The sequence below is a fragment of the Bubalus bubalis genome, chromosome 11 (genome assembly GCF_019923935.1).
Source record: "Bubalus bubalis isolate 160015118507 breed Murrah chromosome 11, NDDB_SH_1, whole genome shotgun sequence".
NCBI lineage: Eukaryota > Metazoa > Chordata > Mammalia > Artiodactyla > Bovidae > Bubalus > Bubalus bubalis.
Window position 1 is genome coordinate 10,942,488 of NC_059167.1, and position 19,732 is coordinate 10,962,219.

At 37.5% G+C, this 19,732-nt stretch overlaps 1 protein-coding gene across 15 annotated transcripts in view; it reads left to right on the forward strand.

Moving 5' to 3' along the window:
- Positions 1-19,732, forward strand: part of CEP128 (centrosomal protein 128) — a 601,725-nt gene that overhangs the window by 148,026 nt on the left and 433,967 nt on the right. For 13 of the 15 annotated variants that reach the window (XM_045162006.1, XM_045162004.1, XM_044924668.2 and 10 more), the window contains one exon: positions 818-904. The exons of the other annotated variants lie outside the window; for them this stretch is intronic. In XM_045162006.1, the coding sequence (XP_045017941.1) occupies positions 818-904 (87 nt within the window). The remainder of the gene's footprint in view (positions 1-817; positions 905-19,732) is intronic. 15 annotated transcript variants of the gene reach the window in all.

The window sequence follows — 19,732 nt, forward strand, 5'->3', positions numbered from 1 at the left end:
ATAGAATTATTTTTTTCCTACCCTTTAATCTGTTACTTCTGTTTTGCCTAAATAACCATGGATTTTGGCTTTCAGTTGGTTTGAGTCATTATGCTTAGATAAAAAGAGGCTAATTTCTGGTGGAGAAACCATAATATGCTTTAAAACTCAGAAACCTATTTCTTTTGAAACTTATTTAAATTAACATAATATTGGATTTTTGTAGTGCAGATTCTTGTACTTTTCCACTAATGAAACATATTAATAAGTATATATTTGGAAAGAAATGCCTTCATTCAACTTTCAGGTGAAACCTAGCAAATTTCATGGAAACCATTTTTATTGTAATTAGAAACAAATTTGTTTATAGCTAAAAGTTAAGGGCTACTTTATTTTCTTTTCTCTTAATCGAGTGCTAAGGTAAATAATTGAAATAACATTGATCCTCATGATTTGCTTGTCTTGAACACAATCTACCACATTTTCCTCAAGATTTCTCTTCTATAAAGAGGGGGTGAAGTGTATAAATTGTTGACATGCACAAATTGCTGATGAGGGTTCTTATCCAATTTATGGTTTTGTTTCCAGCTTGTTATGGAGCCTTGGATAAGGACTGAAACCATTTGCTTCCGATTTCACAGGTGTAAATTGCAGATGGGTTTGAGTTTCTTTATCAGTGTTAATAAGATTTATTTGATATTTATGAAGTATATTGATGTCCAACTTAATTATTGTATCAGTTGTACCTTTTGCAAACAGTTGACCTAGTTCTTTGATTTACTGATAAGATTGGGGAAAACATCATTTGGAGCAATTAGTAAAGCCCACTTTTTTTTAGGACACCAGTCGGAACCTGCGACAAGTCGACCAGATGCTTGGACATTATCGAGAGTATAGTAATGGACAGGCGGGGGCTATAGAACATGTAAGAATGTTACAAATGTTTGCATTTTCTCTTACTAACCTTTTTGGAAGTTTAGTTGTTGAATATGAATATGAGATAAAGGAGATGACCATCATGAATAGCTTTGGCTTTTTTACTGGGTTACTATTTTGTAGTTTAAATTTAGGTTAGCTTGTCAGATGGATTGCCAACTAGTGTGTATAGATTAGATTCTATTGAATTTGAAAGCTTTATTTATTAATTTTTTTTGGCTGTGTCACGTGACATGTAGGCTTTGTTCCCTGACGAGGCTCAAACCACTGCAGTGGAAGCATGGAGTCTTAACCACTGGACTACTAGGGAAGTCTGAATTTGAGAGCATTAAATCAGAGGGGAAGAATTCAGGATATGAATTAAACTGAAACTTACTAAATTTGGACCATGGATATTCCTCATGGGGAATTAGGAATTTTAAGGATGGTTTAATTTAGTAAGACATGCTCATTATTTAAATAAATACTAAAACTCCAGAGCCCTTTTTAGTGCTGCTCCAGAGGTAACTGTTGTGACAGCTTCTTGTCTATCTTTTCACACATTTTCTATGCATAAGCATACATGTAATTGCTTTGAAAACCAGCATCCTGTAAAAAGTGTTATTTAACTTTTGTATAATAAGTGTTATGTAACTTTAATTCCTTTAATGTATATCATTTTTCATATGACACAGTAGCTCTTCCTCATTCTTTTGAACAGTTATAATATTCCATAGTATAGATGTATTTAGGTTATTGTTTGTTATTATGAACTGTGTAGCCATGACCGTCACTGTACACATTTGTTGTGTATAATCATGTATGATTCTTGGAAGTATAGGATTCCTGGGTTAAAGGACATGTGCAATTAAAAATTCTCCAGACATTTCAAAATGCCCTTTCAAGTATATGCCAATTTAAACACATGGGGATTTAATATAATTCACGTGGGGATGGAAGCCGGAAAGATACCCCAGAATTCTGGGATAAAATGAATATTTTTATTTGTTTGTTTGATTTTGGCCATGCCATATGGCTGGGGTGGCAGGGGAGGGGGTTTAATTCCCGGAAGAGAAATTGAACCTGGTCCCTAGGCAGTGAGAGTGTGAAGTCTTAAACATTGGGCCACCAGAGAATTCCCTAAAATGAATATTTTTTATTAATATTTTGCTAATTCCATCTCTTATTTCCTTCTTTTGGAATTTGCTAACTCATCTTCTCCAAACTCTTGGGAAACCAATTAAATTTATTCCTTCATGTTTCTAATTATGAGTGTACACTCTAAGACGACAGGTACATGTGTGCTGTAAAACTGATTATTTTATATATATCTGTGCTGTATGGCTTAATTGATGATTTATTTTCTTTTTACAAAGCAGAAATGTAGTCATCTTATTTGCTTGTAATTGGAGGCTAATTGCTTGAGGGCAGGGAACATATTTTCTCTTGTAAGGTTTTTTTACTACTTTCATTTAGAAAATAAACTTGGACTTTTTTGCATCTACCAGGTTTTTATGATTTATGATGTATTTGCAGATGATGCCATAGACTTTATATATTTAAGTAGCTCATGAGATGTTTTTGATTTAATTACCATATTAATAATGGTAGTTAGTTTTTTGCTCCATAATTTATTAGTAAAAAATTAAAAACATTAACTAGTGGCAGAGAACTAACCTACTTTGAAAGGGAGAATATTAGATGAATTTCCCTTGGATTGAGTTATTGGGAAATAAAACTATATATTAGAGAAACTTCTGTATGGGTAAGCTTTTAAAACACAGTATGCGTTCTACTAGAATCGAGAGGCCTAGAATTGAATAACGCTGAGTTCTGGGGGAATGGTTTTATACATGAGAAATAAACTCAACAGGTATTTCATTTCCATCTGAATTACCCGTACATAAAATGTAGAGCCGCTCATATTTAAAACAGGACATAGGAGAACAAGATTTCTTTACCTTGCACTGTGCCAAGTTGCTTTGGTCATGTCCGACTCTGCAACCCTATGGACTGTAGCCCTCCAGGCTTCTCTGTCCATGGGATTCTCCAGGCTAGAATACTGGAGTGGGTTGCCATTTCCTCCTCTAGGAGATCTTTTAGACCCAGGGATCGAACCCAAGTCTCTTATGTCTCCTGTATTGGCAGGCAGGTTCTTTACCACTAGCACCACCTGGGAAGCCCTCCTTTTATTTTAGGCCATTCTTTGGTCTAAATTCTCCTCCTTAATTTCTCCAAATTCTTGTTCTGTTAAAGTAGTTGGTTCTCAGTGATAACCCACTCACCCTCATACCAGAGGGGGATGTCTCTCATTGCTTTATATTACAGTCCCTCGATGGAGCAATGATTTCCACTCTACCACCTGTAAGTTACCTGGGGGCACACCTGCCTTAATCTATGGGAAGATGTGCAACTCGGAGTATTTCTCACAAGTCAGTCTGATGGGCTTCTCAGTATAAATTGCTTTCTTAGCATTAAAATATTTACTATTATGAAATATAGCAGTAAAATGAGCATAACCTAAAAATGAGTGTATGTAACATGCCAACTATCAGGTGATTCATTTGAATCTTTTTATTTATATTCTTCGAGTCTTGTAAGTACATGATAGTGTTATCCTCTATTTTTAAAATTTTAATCATTGTGTGTTCTGTTTAGGAAGGGACTCTGGAAATTGATTTTTGTTTTTTGTTTCTTTTTGAGCCTGTGCTCCAGCTCATGCAAGTTCTCTTGCTCTGGAACCTAGTTTCTTTTCAATATTGTGTAGCAGATTAATTCATTTTGAAATTATTATTATTATTTTATTGAGGTATAGTTAATTTATAATATTATATTAGTTTCTGGTATACGGCAAAGTGATTCAGTTATACACACATATTTATTAATATTCTTTTCCATTATGGTTTATTATAGGATATAGGATATCAAATATAATTCCCTGTGCTAAACAGTAGGACCCTGCTTATCTGTTTTATATAGAATAGTTTGTGTCTGCTCATCTCAAACACCTAATTTATCCCCCACCTGCCCCCTTTCCCCTTGGTAACCATGGTTTGTTTTCTTTATCTATGAGTCTGTTTCTGTTTTGTAAATAACTTTGCTTGTGTCACATTTTATTTTCACATATAAGTGATATCATATTTGTCTTCCTCGTTCTAAACTTACTTCATTTAGTATGATAATCTCTATATCCATTCATATTGCTGCAAATGGAGTTACTTCATTTTTAATGACTGAGTAATATTCCATTGTATATATGTATATACCACATCTTTATCCATTCATCTGTTGACATTTAGGTTGCTTCCATGTCTTGTCTATTGAAAATAGCGCAGCTATGAACTTTGGGGTATATGCATTTTTTTTGAATTAAGAGTTTTTTCCAGATATATGCCCAGGGGTGGATTGTTGGATCTTATGGCAATTTTTAGTTTTTCAAGGAACATCCATAACGATTTCTGTAGTGCTGCACCAATTTAAATTCCATCCAACAGTGTAGGAGGGTTCCCTTTTCTCCATACCCTCAATGACATTTATTATTTGTAGGCTTTTGATGATGGCCATTCTAACTAATGTGAGGTGATACCTCATTGTAATTTTGATTTGCATTTCTCTAGTAATTAGTGATGTTGAGTGTCTTTTCATGTGCCTATTGGCCATCTGTATGTCTTCTTTGGAGAAATGTCAATTTAGGTCTTTTGCCCCCTTTTTGGGGGGCATTGTTGGATGTTTGTTGTTGTTGCTGTTATTGACTTGTATTAGCTGTTTATCTACTTCTGCTTTATTGACTGTGCCAAAGCCTTTGACTGTGGATCATAACGAACTGTGAAAAGTGCTTACAGAGATGGGAATACTTGACCACCTTACCTACCTCCCAAGAAATCTGTATGCAGGTTAGGAAGCAACAGTTAGAACCACACATTGAACAATGGACTGGTTCCAAATTGGGAAAAAGGAGTACATCAAGGCTGTATATTGTCACTGTGCTTATTTAACTTTATATTCAGAGTACATCATGCGAAATGCTGGGCTGGATGAAGCACAAGATGGAATCACATTTCTGGGAGAAACATCAATAACCTCAGATATGCAGAAGACACCACCCTTATGGCAGAAAGCAAACAGGAACTAAAGAGCCTCTTGATGAAAGTGAAAGAGGAGAGTGAAAAAACTGGCTTAAAACTCAACATTCAAAAAACTAAGATCATGGCATCTGGTCCCATCACTTGTTGGCAAATAGATGGGGAAACAATGGAAAAATTGAGAGACTTTATTTTCTTGGGCTCCAAAATTGCTGCAGATGGTGACTGCAGTCACGAAATTAAAAGATGCTTGCCCCTTGAAAGGAAAGCTATGACCAAGCTAGACAGCATATTAAAATATAGAGACATTACTTTGCCAACAAAGGTCCATCTAGTCAAAGCAATGTTTTTTCCAGTAGTCATGTATGGATGTGAGAGTTAGACCATAAAGAAGACTGAGTGCGGAAACATTGATGCTTTTGACCTGTGGTGCTGGAGAAGACTCTTGAGAGTCCCTTGGACTGCAAGGAGATCCAACCAGTCCATCCTAAAGGAAATCAACCCTGGGTATTCATTGGAAGGACTGATGCTGAAGCTGAAACTCCAGTACTTTGGCCACCTGATGTGAAGAACTGACCCCTTCGAAAAGACCCTGATGCTGGGAAAGATTGAAGGCGGGAGGAGAAGGAGACGACAGAGATGGTTGGATGGCATCACCGATTTGATGGACGTGAGTTTGTGCAAGCTCTGGGAGTTGGTGATGGACAGGGGAGCCTGGCGCGCTGCAGTCCATAGGATTGCAAAGAGTCAGACATGACAGAGCGACAGAGCGACTGAACTGAACTGTACTGAGCTGTTTATTTTGGAAATCCTTTGTTGGTCCCATTGTTTGGAAATATTTTCTCCCATTTTGTAGGTTGTCCTTTTGTTCTACCTATGATTTCCTTTGCTGTGCAAAAGCTTATAAATTTGATGTCTCATTTGTTTATTTTTGCTTTTATTTGTATTGCTTTGGTAGACTAACCTAAGAAAACATTGCTTTGATTTATGTTGGTACAGATTTTACATATGTTCTCTTCTGGGAGTTTTGTGGTGTTGTGTCTTATATTTAAACCTTTAAGCCATTGAGTTTATTTTGTGTATGGTGTGAGGGAGTGTTCTAACTTGATTGATTTACCTGTGGCTTTCCAGCCTTCCCAACACTACTTGCTGTTGTGTGGTGCTGTGTCAAAGGAGGCTGGGTATGACTCTGGGTATGTGGGTTTATTTCTGGGCTCTCTGCTCTGTTCCGTTGATTCATATATCTTTTTTTTTTTTTTAAACCAATACCATGCTTCTTGATGTAGCTTTTTGTAGTATTGTCTGAAGTCTGGGAGGGTTATACCTCCAGCTTTGTTCTTTTTCCTCAGGATCGCTTTGGCAATTCTGGGTTTTTTGTGGTTCCATATAAATTTTAGGATTATTTGTTCTAGTTCTGTGAATAATGTCATGAGTAATTTGATGGGATTTGCATTAAACCTGTAGATTGCTTTCAGTTGTATGGCCATTTTAACAATATTAATTATTCCAGTCCAAGAGCATGGTATATCTTTCCATTTCTTTGTCATCTTCAGTTCTTTATCAATGTTTTATAGTTTTCAGCATATAGATCTTTCACCTCCTTGGTCAGGTTTATTCCTGAGTATTTCTTTGTGATTTATTTTTTAAACTTTTATCTATTTATTTTTGGCCGTGGTCTTCTTCGCTGTGTGGGATTTCTCTGGATGGGGAGAGTGAGGTCTCCTCTCTAGTTGCATAGCACGGGCTTATCACTGTGGGGGTTTCTTTTGTTACAGAGCATGGGCTTAGGGTGTGTGGAGTTTTTATCATGAATAGATGTTGAATTTTGGTTAATCAATTTTAACCATTGTTCAACTGTTAAAAGAATTTTCTCCATGTTAAATATCCATTGTCTAATTGAAATTAGCATTTCTTTTTTAACATATAAGAGATTTCCTAGGAAATGAGATCAGCTATTCTGCTCTAGGTAAGATAATAACTTTTATTATTAACTTAGATTTATAAATGATACTAATGCTAAATCTCAGGAAATGGATATAAGTGATATATAGTTTACCTTTGAACAACATGGAGGTTGGGACTCTGACCTTCCATGCAATTGAAAATTTGTGTATAACTTGTAGTTGGCTCTTGGTGTCTGAGTTTCCTCCCTGTCTGAACTTCTCCATATTTACAGTTCTGTGTTCGTGGATTCAGCCAACCTTGGATCATGCGATACTGTGCTATTTACTATTGAAAAAAATCTGCATATAAGTAGACAAGTGTAGTTCACACCCGTGTTGTTCAAAGGTCAACTGTATATAAACTTATATATTTATTTTATTGAGATTTAGTTTTGTGAACATAATTTGTCAGTGAGTGAGGGACAATATAAATATTCAGTGCAATGTTTTCCTCCTGAGATGATTTCTTCAAACAAGAGAATTGTGGGAATTATTTCTGTTGGTTTTGAAGGGTCAAGAGTCATGATCAGTCAATTTTTGGACTACTTTTTCTTGAAATGTACATTATTTTGCTATTGTTTTCTTGAATTTTTATTCCAACGCTAAATGTAATTCTTTGCTTATTATATGTGAAGGTCTTGCTCTGTGAAGAGTTGAGCAGTGTTAGAGGATCAGCAATGGGTGTGTGGTGTTTCATAGGAAAACAGCACCTACCTCTTTGGGAATTTCTGCCTAAGTTTAGTTTACAGGCTCTTTCTTTTTTTTTTTTGGTAGAAACTCATTTAATTGTTTCAGTAGTCCTAGTGGGTAGATGCTGTTGGGGCATGGAATGGTCACTAACTTGCATAGTCTCACAGTAAGTCAGTGACAGAGCCAAGGATAGGACATTATCCCCAAACCCAGCACCAGGGTTTGTTCTTGTCATTCAGTTGTGGTTACCCATGTTTTCATGATGCTGTGAATTTTTTTTTTTTTCTGAAAATTTGGATTTTGGATTCCAAGTTTGAAGGGTTATATAATTTACATTGATAAACTAGATTTTGGAGGTTATCTTAACTGATTGAAGATCCAAAGCCCATCGTCATACAAGTCATTAAGGTTACATCTGGTACAATGTCCAGAATGAGAGTTAGATGGAACAAATGTGGAAACAGAATGGGAGGGAGTCTAGTGCTGAGCTTGGATTGGCATTGAAGGCTTGTCAGAGTTGGCAGTTCTAGCTGCCACTTAAGGCAATGTGGTGGATTCTGCAAGTTTCCTTCCCCCTTCTTCCTAAGTGATAACTGTTGATTTTTTTTTTTTTTTTCTAACTAGCCTTTCTTGTAGCCATAGCAGCCAACAAGCCATATTAAGTTGGATGATATGATTTAGGATCTTTGGGCTCAGTGAACTTCATGAACTTAAGGAGGTGTCATCCTGTGTTATTTCTCATGCTGTAAATTTTTTTGGAAGTCTGAGAACATTTGGTCCAAAAAGAACCTATGTTATGAAAGTGTTAGTTGCTCAGTCGTGTCTGACTCTATGCAACCCCATGGACTGTAGCCTGCTAGGCTCCTCTGTCTATGGAATTCTCTGGGTAAAAATACTGGAGTGGGTTGCCATGTCCTCCTCCAGGGGATCTTCCCAATCCAGGGATCAAACCTGGGTCTCCTGCATAGCAGACAGATTATTTACCATCTGAGCCACCAGGGAAGCCCTATGGCAAAGTTTTATTTGCAAGTTTACTGGGAAGATTTGGAATATATTGTACTCCTGGGTTAAATAGTGCAGTTGAATTGCCTAGTGTTTAGGATATTTCTAGGACTGTATGTTACTATTCATGAGAGAACAGGTCTGTTTTTTATGTTAATGTTATAGAAATGGAATGCCCTTAAGGAATGTTCAACATAGAAAGTTAATACATTCTGCAGTAGAAATTTGGACTGTAGCTGATGAGGCTGAAGTAGTTAATACTCCGTATAAAGGAAAGATACAGTTCTCTTAATTCAAATCATTAGATTCACTAAGTACATTTTTAAGGTAAAGATTGGTTAAAATATAATAATGTCAAGTTAGACCTTAGAGGCATGTATTAACAGGTCATTTTTCTTCAAATTAAGCACTCTGATTCAAATTTCCCTTTGGGAATAATAGACTGTTACCATCTGGCATATGAACTTTGGAAAAATTTGAATGTTACGTAACAAAGTCCAGGTTTTTCTTCTTTTTAGTGGGTTTCAGTTGTCAGATATACATAGTGACAGCCCAGAAGGATAATGTTAGATTTTTGGAGCCAGACATGAGCCACTTGTAATATTCCAGAGCCAAAGGTACTCATACCTTTCTCTCTGGCTGAGTTCTGATAATTGCCCTAAAGGTGAGAACTGTACCAACTTTTAACGACTTTAGTGTTAAGTAGTAAGAGTCTCTGGATAAGAAATTGTAATGGAACAACTGAATTCTGTTAGAACCCTCTTTTTGTTAATATATTTCAGATCTTAGGAGTTAGGTTCTTAGACCCTTATGTTTAAAATTTTATTGCCAAGTTTCCCATGAAACTACTAGACAGAATTTTTTACAAAATTTTGCTTTGAAACTAGTGGAAAACTATAGACTTTGGAGTCAGACTTATTACTGAATCCTGAACTTTTTCCACTAGAAACCACTTCAGTGATTTTGGGCAAGTTATTAAACCTTTCTAAACTTGAGTTTAATCATCTGAAAAATGAACATAATTATATATGCCTTATAGAGCTAACATTTATTGAAGTAGTCATGCTGTTTTAGACTCTTGTTAAACCTTTATGTTCTTGTCACTTCTTTAATTCATCAAGTAATCCCTATCTTCAAGTGTTGGCTGTGTTCTTAATATAGTACTTGGTATTTTAGGCAGGCCTTCCCTGGTGGCCCAGTGGTAAAGAACCAACCTGCCAAGGCAGGTGATGTGAGTTCATCCCTGGGTCGAGAAGATCCCCTGGAGAAGGAAATGGCAACCCTCTCCAGTATTCTTGCCTGTGAAATCCCATGGACAGAGGAGCCTGGCTGTTTGCAGTCCATGGGGTCACAAGAGTCGGACACGACTGAGTGACTAAATCACCACAGCACATTATAGGCATTCAGTACTTTCCTGGAATTCATTGGGTCTAACTTAAGTTTCTTTTGTATATTATTGTGACTATAAACAACATAATGTGTTATAGTATTCACAGTGATAGGTGTACCTGATTATTTTGACTTCAATACGCTAAATAGGCAGCATACGTAATATTGCTTTTGCCGCATGATTATATTGCCTGTCCACCCAAAATACAATAAGGTACTATTAAAAGTACATTCCATTTTTCATGCATGCTTATTTAATAACATTACAAATATTTTATGGAAGTACTTTTAAAAAATTAAAAAAAACTATGGTTAGAATATGTGTTCTGTATGGGCTTTGAATATATGAGATTTCATTTAAAAATAAAACAGTTACATAAATAAAGGGGATTTCTAAATTTGAAAAGTATTTGTATGGACTTATATTTCCATAAATCAGCATGTGCAGAGAGGTTAGGGATAGCAGTCAGAGATAATGATCTTTTTGATAAATGAAAAAGATAGCAGCAGCCATTTAAAAAATACATTTCAGCAACAGATGGTGGGACTGGAAAAATATGGAATCCATAAATTTGCACTCTAATTTTATAAAATGCCCCACGTCCTCCACCTCTTCTTTCTGTCCTCCTCCTTCTCTTTGTTCTAGTGTTAATAGTAGAAGATAAATAGGCTGTAAGGGACCAAAGGAGAGCTGATAAAATTAACTCTACAGCCAATCTATTTTGCAGTCTATTGCCAGATCAACCTTGACATTCTGTGGGGAAACAGTCAGTGAAGGAAAGTCAAGTAGAAAGCACTTAATTGGTGTGCCCATGGCTGTCATTATTATGTTGGACAAAATTTTTGACATCACCTCTTCTCTGCCTCTACTTCTGCCCTGGATTTTGCCAAGTTGACCTTACACTTGTAAATCAAGTACTTCAATTTTTCTTTTTTATACAACATGAATGAACTGCCTCCATAGTCACCTGTGCTGTATTTGTTGTGAATGTTTGCTAAATACTGACTTTACTGTCAGGTGAAACCAGGGTAAATGGTTAGATGAAATATTCACATGTTTCCAGTTTCTGCTCATCCATGCAGCCACGTGGATGCAGTTAACCTATACATGACCAGATTTGCATGCATTTCTGTATAATCTGTGTTAGGGGATGTGTGTTTTCCTAGTATGAAAATAAAGGATAATTTGGAGTAAGAAAGTATCTGAAGAAACTAAATAGGCTCTTTAATGGTTTCCATAATTTAAGCCTACTTTGAATTGCAACGGGCTTCCCTTGTGGCTCAGCTGGTAAAGAATCCGCCTGCAGTGCGGGAGACCTGGGTTCAATCCCTGGGTTGGGAAGGTGCCCTGGAGAAGGGAAAGCCTATCCACTCCAGTATTCTGGCCTAGAGAATTCCATGGACTGTATAGTCCATGGGGTCGCAAAGAGTCGGACATGACTGAGCGTCTTTCACTTCACTTGAATTGCAACATTTAGAATTTTTACCAAGGTCGTTGTTGATTTTTTTTTTTAGTTGTGTTTTTCATTTGTATGTAAGCTAATTATTTGAATATTTGTTACCTATTGTGTTTATGTGTGAGTAATTACTGTTCCTATTTTATTTTTGTTTTATTCCTACTTTATTATGGAAATTCCTCTTTGTGAAAGTAATGGTAGATAGTTTTTTTTTCCCTCTCGTTCAATGAGCTTAATTTTGTTGAGAATGTGAGTATGTGAGATACACTGCTTATTAGTATCAATAACTATAAGTTGACCATGGAAGTTAATCCTTGTGGCTCTTCTCATCTTGTCTTACTGAGGGCAAATTTTACTTAATATGATTTATTTCATAGGCATTTTTGATACTGTGTGTGGAGTTGGTGCCTAGTTTCTTAGCTGTTTACTGTTGCTTGGAAACCTTACCTTCCCAAAGACTAGTCAAGAGGTTTAGTTATTAATGAATTTTGAAAAGTCAGTATATATATATATATATATATATATTTCACTGAAAGAAACAAACCAGAGTCCCAGTCCCGGGTGAGGTGAAGTTTAGCGTAACTCTTCCACTGAATACAGCTGTAACACCTTCACTGAATGCATGAAGTAGCTTTTTGAGGACTCTGAAAAGTAAAGACAGTTAGTCCTTGTTGCATGGTTTTGATGTGCATGAATTTTATTACCTCTATGTGGTCAAAATAACACCCATCCTTAAACAATACAATTCAAATTTCAATTAACACAACATTGTATTAATTAATGATGAGTAACTGCAAAAAAGGAGAAACTTTGCTGCTAGCTCTTCGGGCCACACCTTACTGTGTAAATAACAAATCGCTGCTTTTGAAGTTTGTTGCTGATTGGTTGCAGACAATGAAAAGTGTGATTGTGATAGTTCGCTTCTATTCCAGTGACAAACCTTGCTATTTATACAAATAAATAATAATAATAAAGGAATTGGTCAAAAAGGTGAAAGTGTTGCAAAGAAACGAAAATTGATAATGCTAAAATGAAATTTGAATTATATTATGTAGGAGTTACACATGGGTTTTATAAAGATATAGGAAGGGTGGTGGGGAGGAATAGTTAGGGAGTTTGGGATTGACAGGTACACACTGCTATTAATATATTTAAAATAGTTAACCAACAAGGACCTACTGTATATAGTACAGGAAATTCTGCTCAATGTTATTAACGACCTAAGTGGGAAAAGAATTTGAAAAATAATGGATACATGTGTATGTATAACTGAGTCACTTCACTGATAACCGAATCACTTGGCTGTACACCTGAAACTAACACAACATTGTTAATCAGCTATACTCCAGTATAAAATAAAAAGTAAAAAGAAATAGCTGAGAGTGAGAATAGTGACAGTTTTGCTGTTTAAGAGTCTGTAGATGTACAGAGGAATTCAGTGAGTCTTTAGGGAATGATATTTTTCTGAAGAGTTTCTTCAGATTAAAACATCCCATTTCTTCACTCATGTTTGCTCTTACATTCAGCATCTGTAATCATCACAATGAAAACTGCCATTTACTGGACAAACCAATCTTCCCTAGTAGTAGTAGCTAGTAGCTCAGTTGTGTCCGACTCTTTGCGACCCCATGGACTGTAGTCTATCATGCTCCTCCGTCCATGGGATTTTCCAGTCAAGAGTGCTGGAGTGGATTGCCATTTCCTTCTCCAGGGGATCTTCCCGACCCAGGAATCGAACCTGGGTCTCCCGCATTGCAGGCAGACGCTTTACCGTCTGAGCCTCCCTAGGCATTGCTCTAATTATTCTACATACATTATGTTATTTCATCCTCAAAATAAAATGTTAGTCTGTGAAATAGGTCAACAGGAGCAGATGCAGAAGTAATATAGTTGAGGCAAGTATGGGCTTTCTTCTGGTTCTTCTGAATCATGATGTTTTTAATGATTACACCCCTTATATGGAGTATGACTGCTGCTTAGGTGATTTCTCTTCATATATTTTATTTGCAGTATACTCAGTCTTTCTGAGTTTTATATATCTATGCAATATATATATATATATATATATATATTTCAATTCACTGAGCTTGACTTATATTTTGTCTCAAATTAGACCTTCAAATAGAGACGTCAGAGGCCTTTCAGAGATGTTGATGAGAGTTTTTAAAATTTGCTCTTTTATTATTAATCTGAAAGCTTATAATTTATTGACTCCTTTCCAAAATGATGAGTTATTTCCCTAGCATTCTCTACTGGTGACCAATGATATTTTTTTTTTTTCTTTTTGAGTATCATTAACTTATGAACTTAGGCGTATTGGAACAGCTTTATTCCATTGTAGTTAGTATTTTTATCGATGCCCAAATTATTTCATCTGTCACTAGAAAGAGATTTTTCAACTTGAATTGTTTGTTTAAAAGAATGTCTTAACAATTTGAATGAACTACCTTGTAAACAAGTATTGCCATTCAATTTCAGTGGCTGAGTTTTATTTTTATTTCTACTGGGTCAGTTCAGTTCAGTCGCTCAGTTGTGTCTGACTCTTTCTGACCCCATGGACTGCAGCACGCCAGGCTTCCCTGTCCATCTACAACTTCGGGAGCTTACTCAGACTCATGTCCATTGAGTTGGTGATGCCATCCAACCATCTTGTCCTCTGTTATCCCCTTCTCCTCCTGCCTTCAATCTTTCCCAGCATCAGGGTCTTTTCCAGTGAGTCAGTTCTTCACATCAGGAGGCCAAAGTATTGGAGTTTCAGCTTCAGCATCAGTCCTTCCAGTGAACACCCAGGACTGATCTCCTTTAGGATGGACTGGTTGGATCTCTTTGCAGTCCAAGGGATTCTCAAGAGTCTTCTTCAACATCACAGTTCAAAAGCATTAGTTCTTCAGTGCTCATCTTTCTTTATCGTCCAACTCTCACATCTATACATGACTGCTGGAAAAACCATAGCTTTGATTAGATGGACCTTTGATATGCTGTCTAGGTTGGTCATAGCTTTTCTTCCAAGGAGCAAGCGTCTTTTAATTTCATGACTGTAGTCACCATCTGCAGTGATTTTGGAGCCCCCCAAAATAAACAATTCCATTGTTTACCCATCTATTTGCCGTGAAATGATGGGACTGGATGCCATGATCTTAGTTTCCTGAATGTTGAGTTTTAAGCCAACTTTTTCACTCTCCTCTTTCACTTTCATCAAGAGGCTCTTTAGTTCTTTTCGCTTTCTGCCATGAGGGTGGTGTCATCTGCGTTTCTGAGGTTATTGATATTTCTCCCAGCAATCTTGATTCCAGCTTGTGCTTCCTCCAACCCAGTGTTTCTCATGATGTACTCTGCATATAAGTTAAATAAGCAGGTGACAATATACAGCCTTGACGTACTCCTTTTCCTATTTGGAACCAGTCTGTTGTTCCATGTCCAGTTCTAACTGTTGCTTCTTGACCTACATACATATTTCTCACGAGGCAGACCACCTGGTCTGATATTCCCAATCTCTTTCAGAATTTTCCACAGTTTATTGTGATCCACACAGTCAAAGGCTGTGGCGTAGTCAATGAAGCAGAAATATATGTTTTTCTGGAACTCTCGCTTTTTCTATGATCCATCAGATGTTGGCAATTTTATCTCTGGTTCCTCTGCCTTTTTAAAATCCAGCTTGAACATCTGGAAATTCACGGTTCATGTACTGTTGAAGCCTGGCTTGGAGGATTTTGAGCATTACTTTGCTAGTGTGTGAGATGAATGCAGTTGTGCAGTAGTTTGAACATTCTTTGGCATTGCCTTTCTTTGGGATTGGAATGAAAACGGACCTTTTCCAGTCCTGTGGCCACTGCTGAGTTTTCCACATTTGCTGGCATATTGAGTGCAGCACTTTCACAGCATCATCTTTTAGGATTTGAAATAGCTCAACTGGAATTCCATCACCTTCACTAGTTTTGTTCATAGTGATGCTTCCTAAGGCCCACTTGATTTGCATTCCAGGATGTCCGGCTCTAGGTGAGTGATCATACCATCGTGGTTATGTGGGTTATGAAGATCTTTTTTGTATAGTTGTTCTGTGTATTGTTGCCACCTCTTCTTAATATCTCCTGCTTCTGTTAGGTTCATACTGTTTCTGTCCTTTATTGTGCCCATCTTTGCACGAAATGTTCTCTTGGTATCTCTAACTTTCTTGAAGAGATCGCTGCTGCTGCTGCTGCTAAGTCACGTCAGTTGTGTCTGACTCTGTGCGACCCCATAGACGGCAGCCCACCAGGCTCCCCCGTCCCTGGGATTCTCCAGGCAAGAACACTGGAGTGGGTTGCCATTTCCTTCTCCAATGCATGAAAGTGAAAAGTGAAAGGGAAGTCTCTCAGTCGTGTCCAATTCTTAGCGACCCCATGGACTGCAGCCTACCAGGCTCCTCCATCCATGGGATTTTCCAGGCAAGAGTACTGGAGTGGGTTGCCAGTGCCTTCTAGTCTTTCCCATTTTATTGTTTTCCTCAATTTGTTTGCATTGATCATTGAGGAAGGCTTTCTTATCTCTCCTTGCTACTCTTTGGAACTCTGCATTCAAATGGCTATATCTTTCCTTTTCTCCTTTGCCTTTAGCTTCTCTTCTTTTCTCAGCTATTTGTAAGGCCTCCTCAGACAACCATTTTGCCTTTTTGCATTTCATTTTCTTGGGGATGGTCTTGATCCCTGACTCCTGTATAGTGTCATGAACCTCCATCCATAGTTCTTCAGGCAGTCTGTCTATCAGACATAATCCCTTGAATCTATTTGTCACTTGCACTGTGTAATTGTAAAGGATTTGATTTAGGCCATATCTGAACGTTCTAATGGTTTTCCCTACTTTCTTCAATTTAAGTCTGATTTTGTCAATAAGGCGTTCATGATCTGAGCCATAGTCAGCTCCCAGTTTTTCCTGACTGTATAGAGCTTCTCCATCTTTGGCTGCAAGGAATATAATCAATCTGATATTGGTATTGACCATCTGGTGATGTCCACGTGTAGAGTCATCTCTTGTGTTGTTGGAAGAGGGTGTTTGCTGTGACCAGTGCGTTCTCTTGGCAAAACTCTTTAGCCTTTGCCCTGCTTCATTCTGTACTCCAAGGCCAAACTTGCCTGTTACTGCAGTTATCTCTTGACTTCCTACTTTTTCATTCCAGTCCCCTATATGAAAAGGACATCTTTTTTGGTTATTATTTCTAGAAGGTCTGGTAGGTCTTCATAGAACTGTTCAACTTCAGCTTCTTCAGCATTACTGGTTGGGGTGTAGACTTGGATTACTGTGGTATTGAGTGGTTTACCTTGGGAGTGAACAGAGATCATTCTTTCATTTTTGAGATTGCATCCAAATACTGCATTTTGGACTCTTTTGTTGACTATGATGGCTACTCCATTTCTTCTAAGGGATTCCTACCCATAATAGTAGATATAATGGTCATCTGAGTTAAATTCACCCATTCCAGTTCATTTTAGTTCACTGATTCCTAAAATGTTGATGTTCACTCTTGCCATCTCCTGTTTGACCACTTCCAATTTGCCTTAATTCATGGACCTAACATTCCAGGTTCCTATGCAATATTGCTCTTTACAGCATCGGACCTTGCTTCTGTCATCAGTCACATCCACAACTGGGTGTTGTTGTTGTTGCCTTGGCTCCATCTCTTCATTCTTTCTGGAGTTATTTCTCCACTGATTTCCAGTAGCATATTGGGCACCTACTGGGGCGTTCATCTTTCAGTGTCCTATCTTTTTGCCTTTTCATACTCTTTATGGGGTTCTCAAGGCAAGAATACTGACGTGTTTTGCCATTCCTTTCTCCAATGGACCACGTTTTGTCAGAACTCTCCACCATGACCCCTCTGTCTTGCTTCAATTGTTTTCGTCTGATTTCAATTGAATGGAGATGAAAGAATAGACCTAATATTTAAATAGTGTATTTACGTCAAGTTAAAGTGAAAAAATGTCATGTTCTATGATGCTGGTTCTGCAGTGGGGGAAATAGAATCAACATTGGTATGTGGTGAGGTTTCCAAGATAAACTCTTAGAATCTGGACCATTGCGGTCAGTACCATAGTCTGTGTGGAACACTGATTTAGTTTCTGCAAAATAGCATCATCCATCATAGTAAATTAATGTTAAATAGAATTTTTTTAGTGTTTTGCTTTTATGTAATTTTAAGTTTGATCTGCTTTTACACATAATTAGAAGTTATAATTCTAAGGAATTTAAAAGAAATTTTATATCTTTTTATCTTTTTGTTTTTTATTCTAGGAGTTAGCAAATTGGTTTTGTACATCATGACTAGATTTTGTGTGGTGTCTGTTGTTTTATTGGTACTTTAAGTGTAGTTTTAATTTTATTACATTTAGTTTGTGTCTTAGGTGGAGGACTTGTTTTTGCTGTGATGTTTGCAGGAGTGATTAAAAAAAATCTTTAACCTCTTTACCTTTTACAGTTCATTTTTTGATCTTTATATATTAGCTAGTTCATCTGTTCAATGGCATATGGCATATCTACTGAGAGTTTTAAAATGAGGTTGCCAAATACTTTGTCTTAACTTTTTATCTTATTTCTGAAATGATCAACTTTACAACATCTGTTATTCCTCCTAGATTTTGGGAGTAATGTATCATTTCTCTTGTTCTGCAATATTTTCCCATATGTTCCATGGTGAGTTTTTGTTGTTAGCAGGGATTGTGTGTGTGTTTGTGTGTGTGTGTGTAAATTCATCTTCTTAATCAGCTTTTAGTTACAGCTCAGGATTTGTTAGCAAATAAACCCACATAATGGGTTTCCCAGGTGGCTCAGTGGATAAAGAATCTGCCTGTGATGCAGTAGACACATGAGACATAGGTTGGATTCCTGGGTCGGGAAGATCCCCTGGAGAATGGCATGACAGCCCACTCCAGTATTCTTTCCTGGAGAATCTCGTGGACAGAGGAGCCTGGTGGTCTGCGGTCCATAGGGTTGCAAAGAGTTGGACATGGCTGAAGGGACTGAGCACAGCACAGTGTAAAAAGGATGCTGGCAAATTCTGCTTCTGGCATTTGTTGATGAGATTATTTTAGATCAACTCTCCCATGCCAAACAACTGAAAAGGTGTAAAAAATTTTATTAAACTATTAGAAAACTACCAATATAGTGGGGAATATAATAGTCAAGATCTGGCAAAAATTGAAGTCTGGAAGGAAGAGTCCTGCATTTGGGACTCCTCCTCTGTCAAGGCAGTAGCTGATCTGAAACGAGGTGGCTTAGAAGTGGATAGGATTAGAGCTATCAGTAGACCTAAAGAGGCTGGAGAGACCAGAATTGGAGTTCAGGAACCCTCCAGCTTTTGACTGAGACCCCAAAGGGCGATAACCTAGGAAAATGGTGAACTGAAAATAAGAGCAGTGATAAATTGAAAATAATTGACAGTGCTGATGGGGACGGAAGCCCAGCTTTGAACCATCTCAATTCAGTTCAGTCGCGTCCGACTGACTCTTTGCAACTCCATGAATCACAGCACGCCAGTCCTCCCTGTCCATCACCAACTCTCGGAGTCCACCCAAACCCATGTCCATCGAGTCGGTGATGCCATCCAACCATCTCATCCTCTGTCGTCCCCTTCTCCTCCTGCTCTCAATCTTTCCCAGCATCAGGGTCTTTTCAAATGAGTCAGCTCTTCGAATCAGGTGGCCAAAGTATTGGAGTTTCAGCTTCAACATCAGTCCTTCCAATGAACACCCAGGACTGATCTCCTTTAGGATGGACTGATTGGATCTCCTTGCAGTCCAAGGGACTCTCAAGAGTCTTCTCCAACACCACAGTTCAAAAGCATCAATTCTTTAGCCATCTCAGTTCTAACAAATTAAGGTGCTTTGGGTTTCCTGGTGACCTAGGCTGATTCTCTGATAGAAGCAGAACCAAATCCCTTCTGACAGAAGATGTCATCAATCCAGAGCTTTAAATTAACTCCATAGTTTTTCTTGTGTCTGTCACATGATTAAAAAATACTCAGGCATAAGAAAGTGCAAGAGGTGACTGAAAACCAAGGGAAAAAGAGGACCTGTAACAAACTATAAGATAACTGTGATTAACCTGTTCAAGAAATTGAGAATGTTGACATAGAATTGAAAACTCTAAAAGACAAAAAATCAAATGAAAATCACAGGGATTTCCCTGATAGTTAAGTGGCTAAGACTCCGTATTCTCAATGTAGAGGGCCTGAGTTCAATCCCTGGCCAGAGGACTAGATCCCACGTGCTGCGACTAAAGCTCCCTCATGCCTCACCTGGAGATC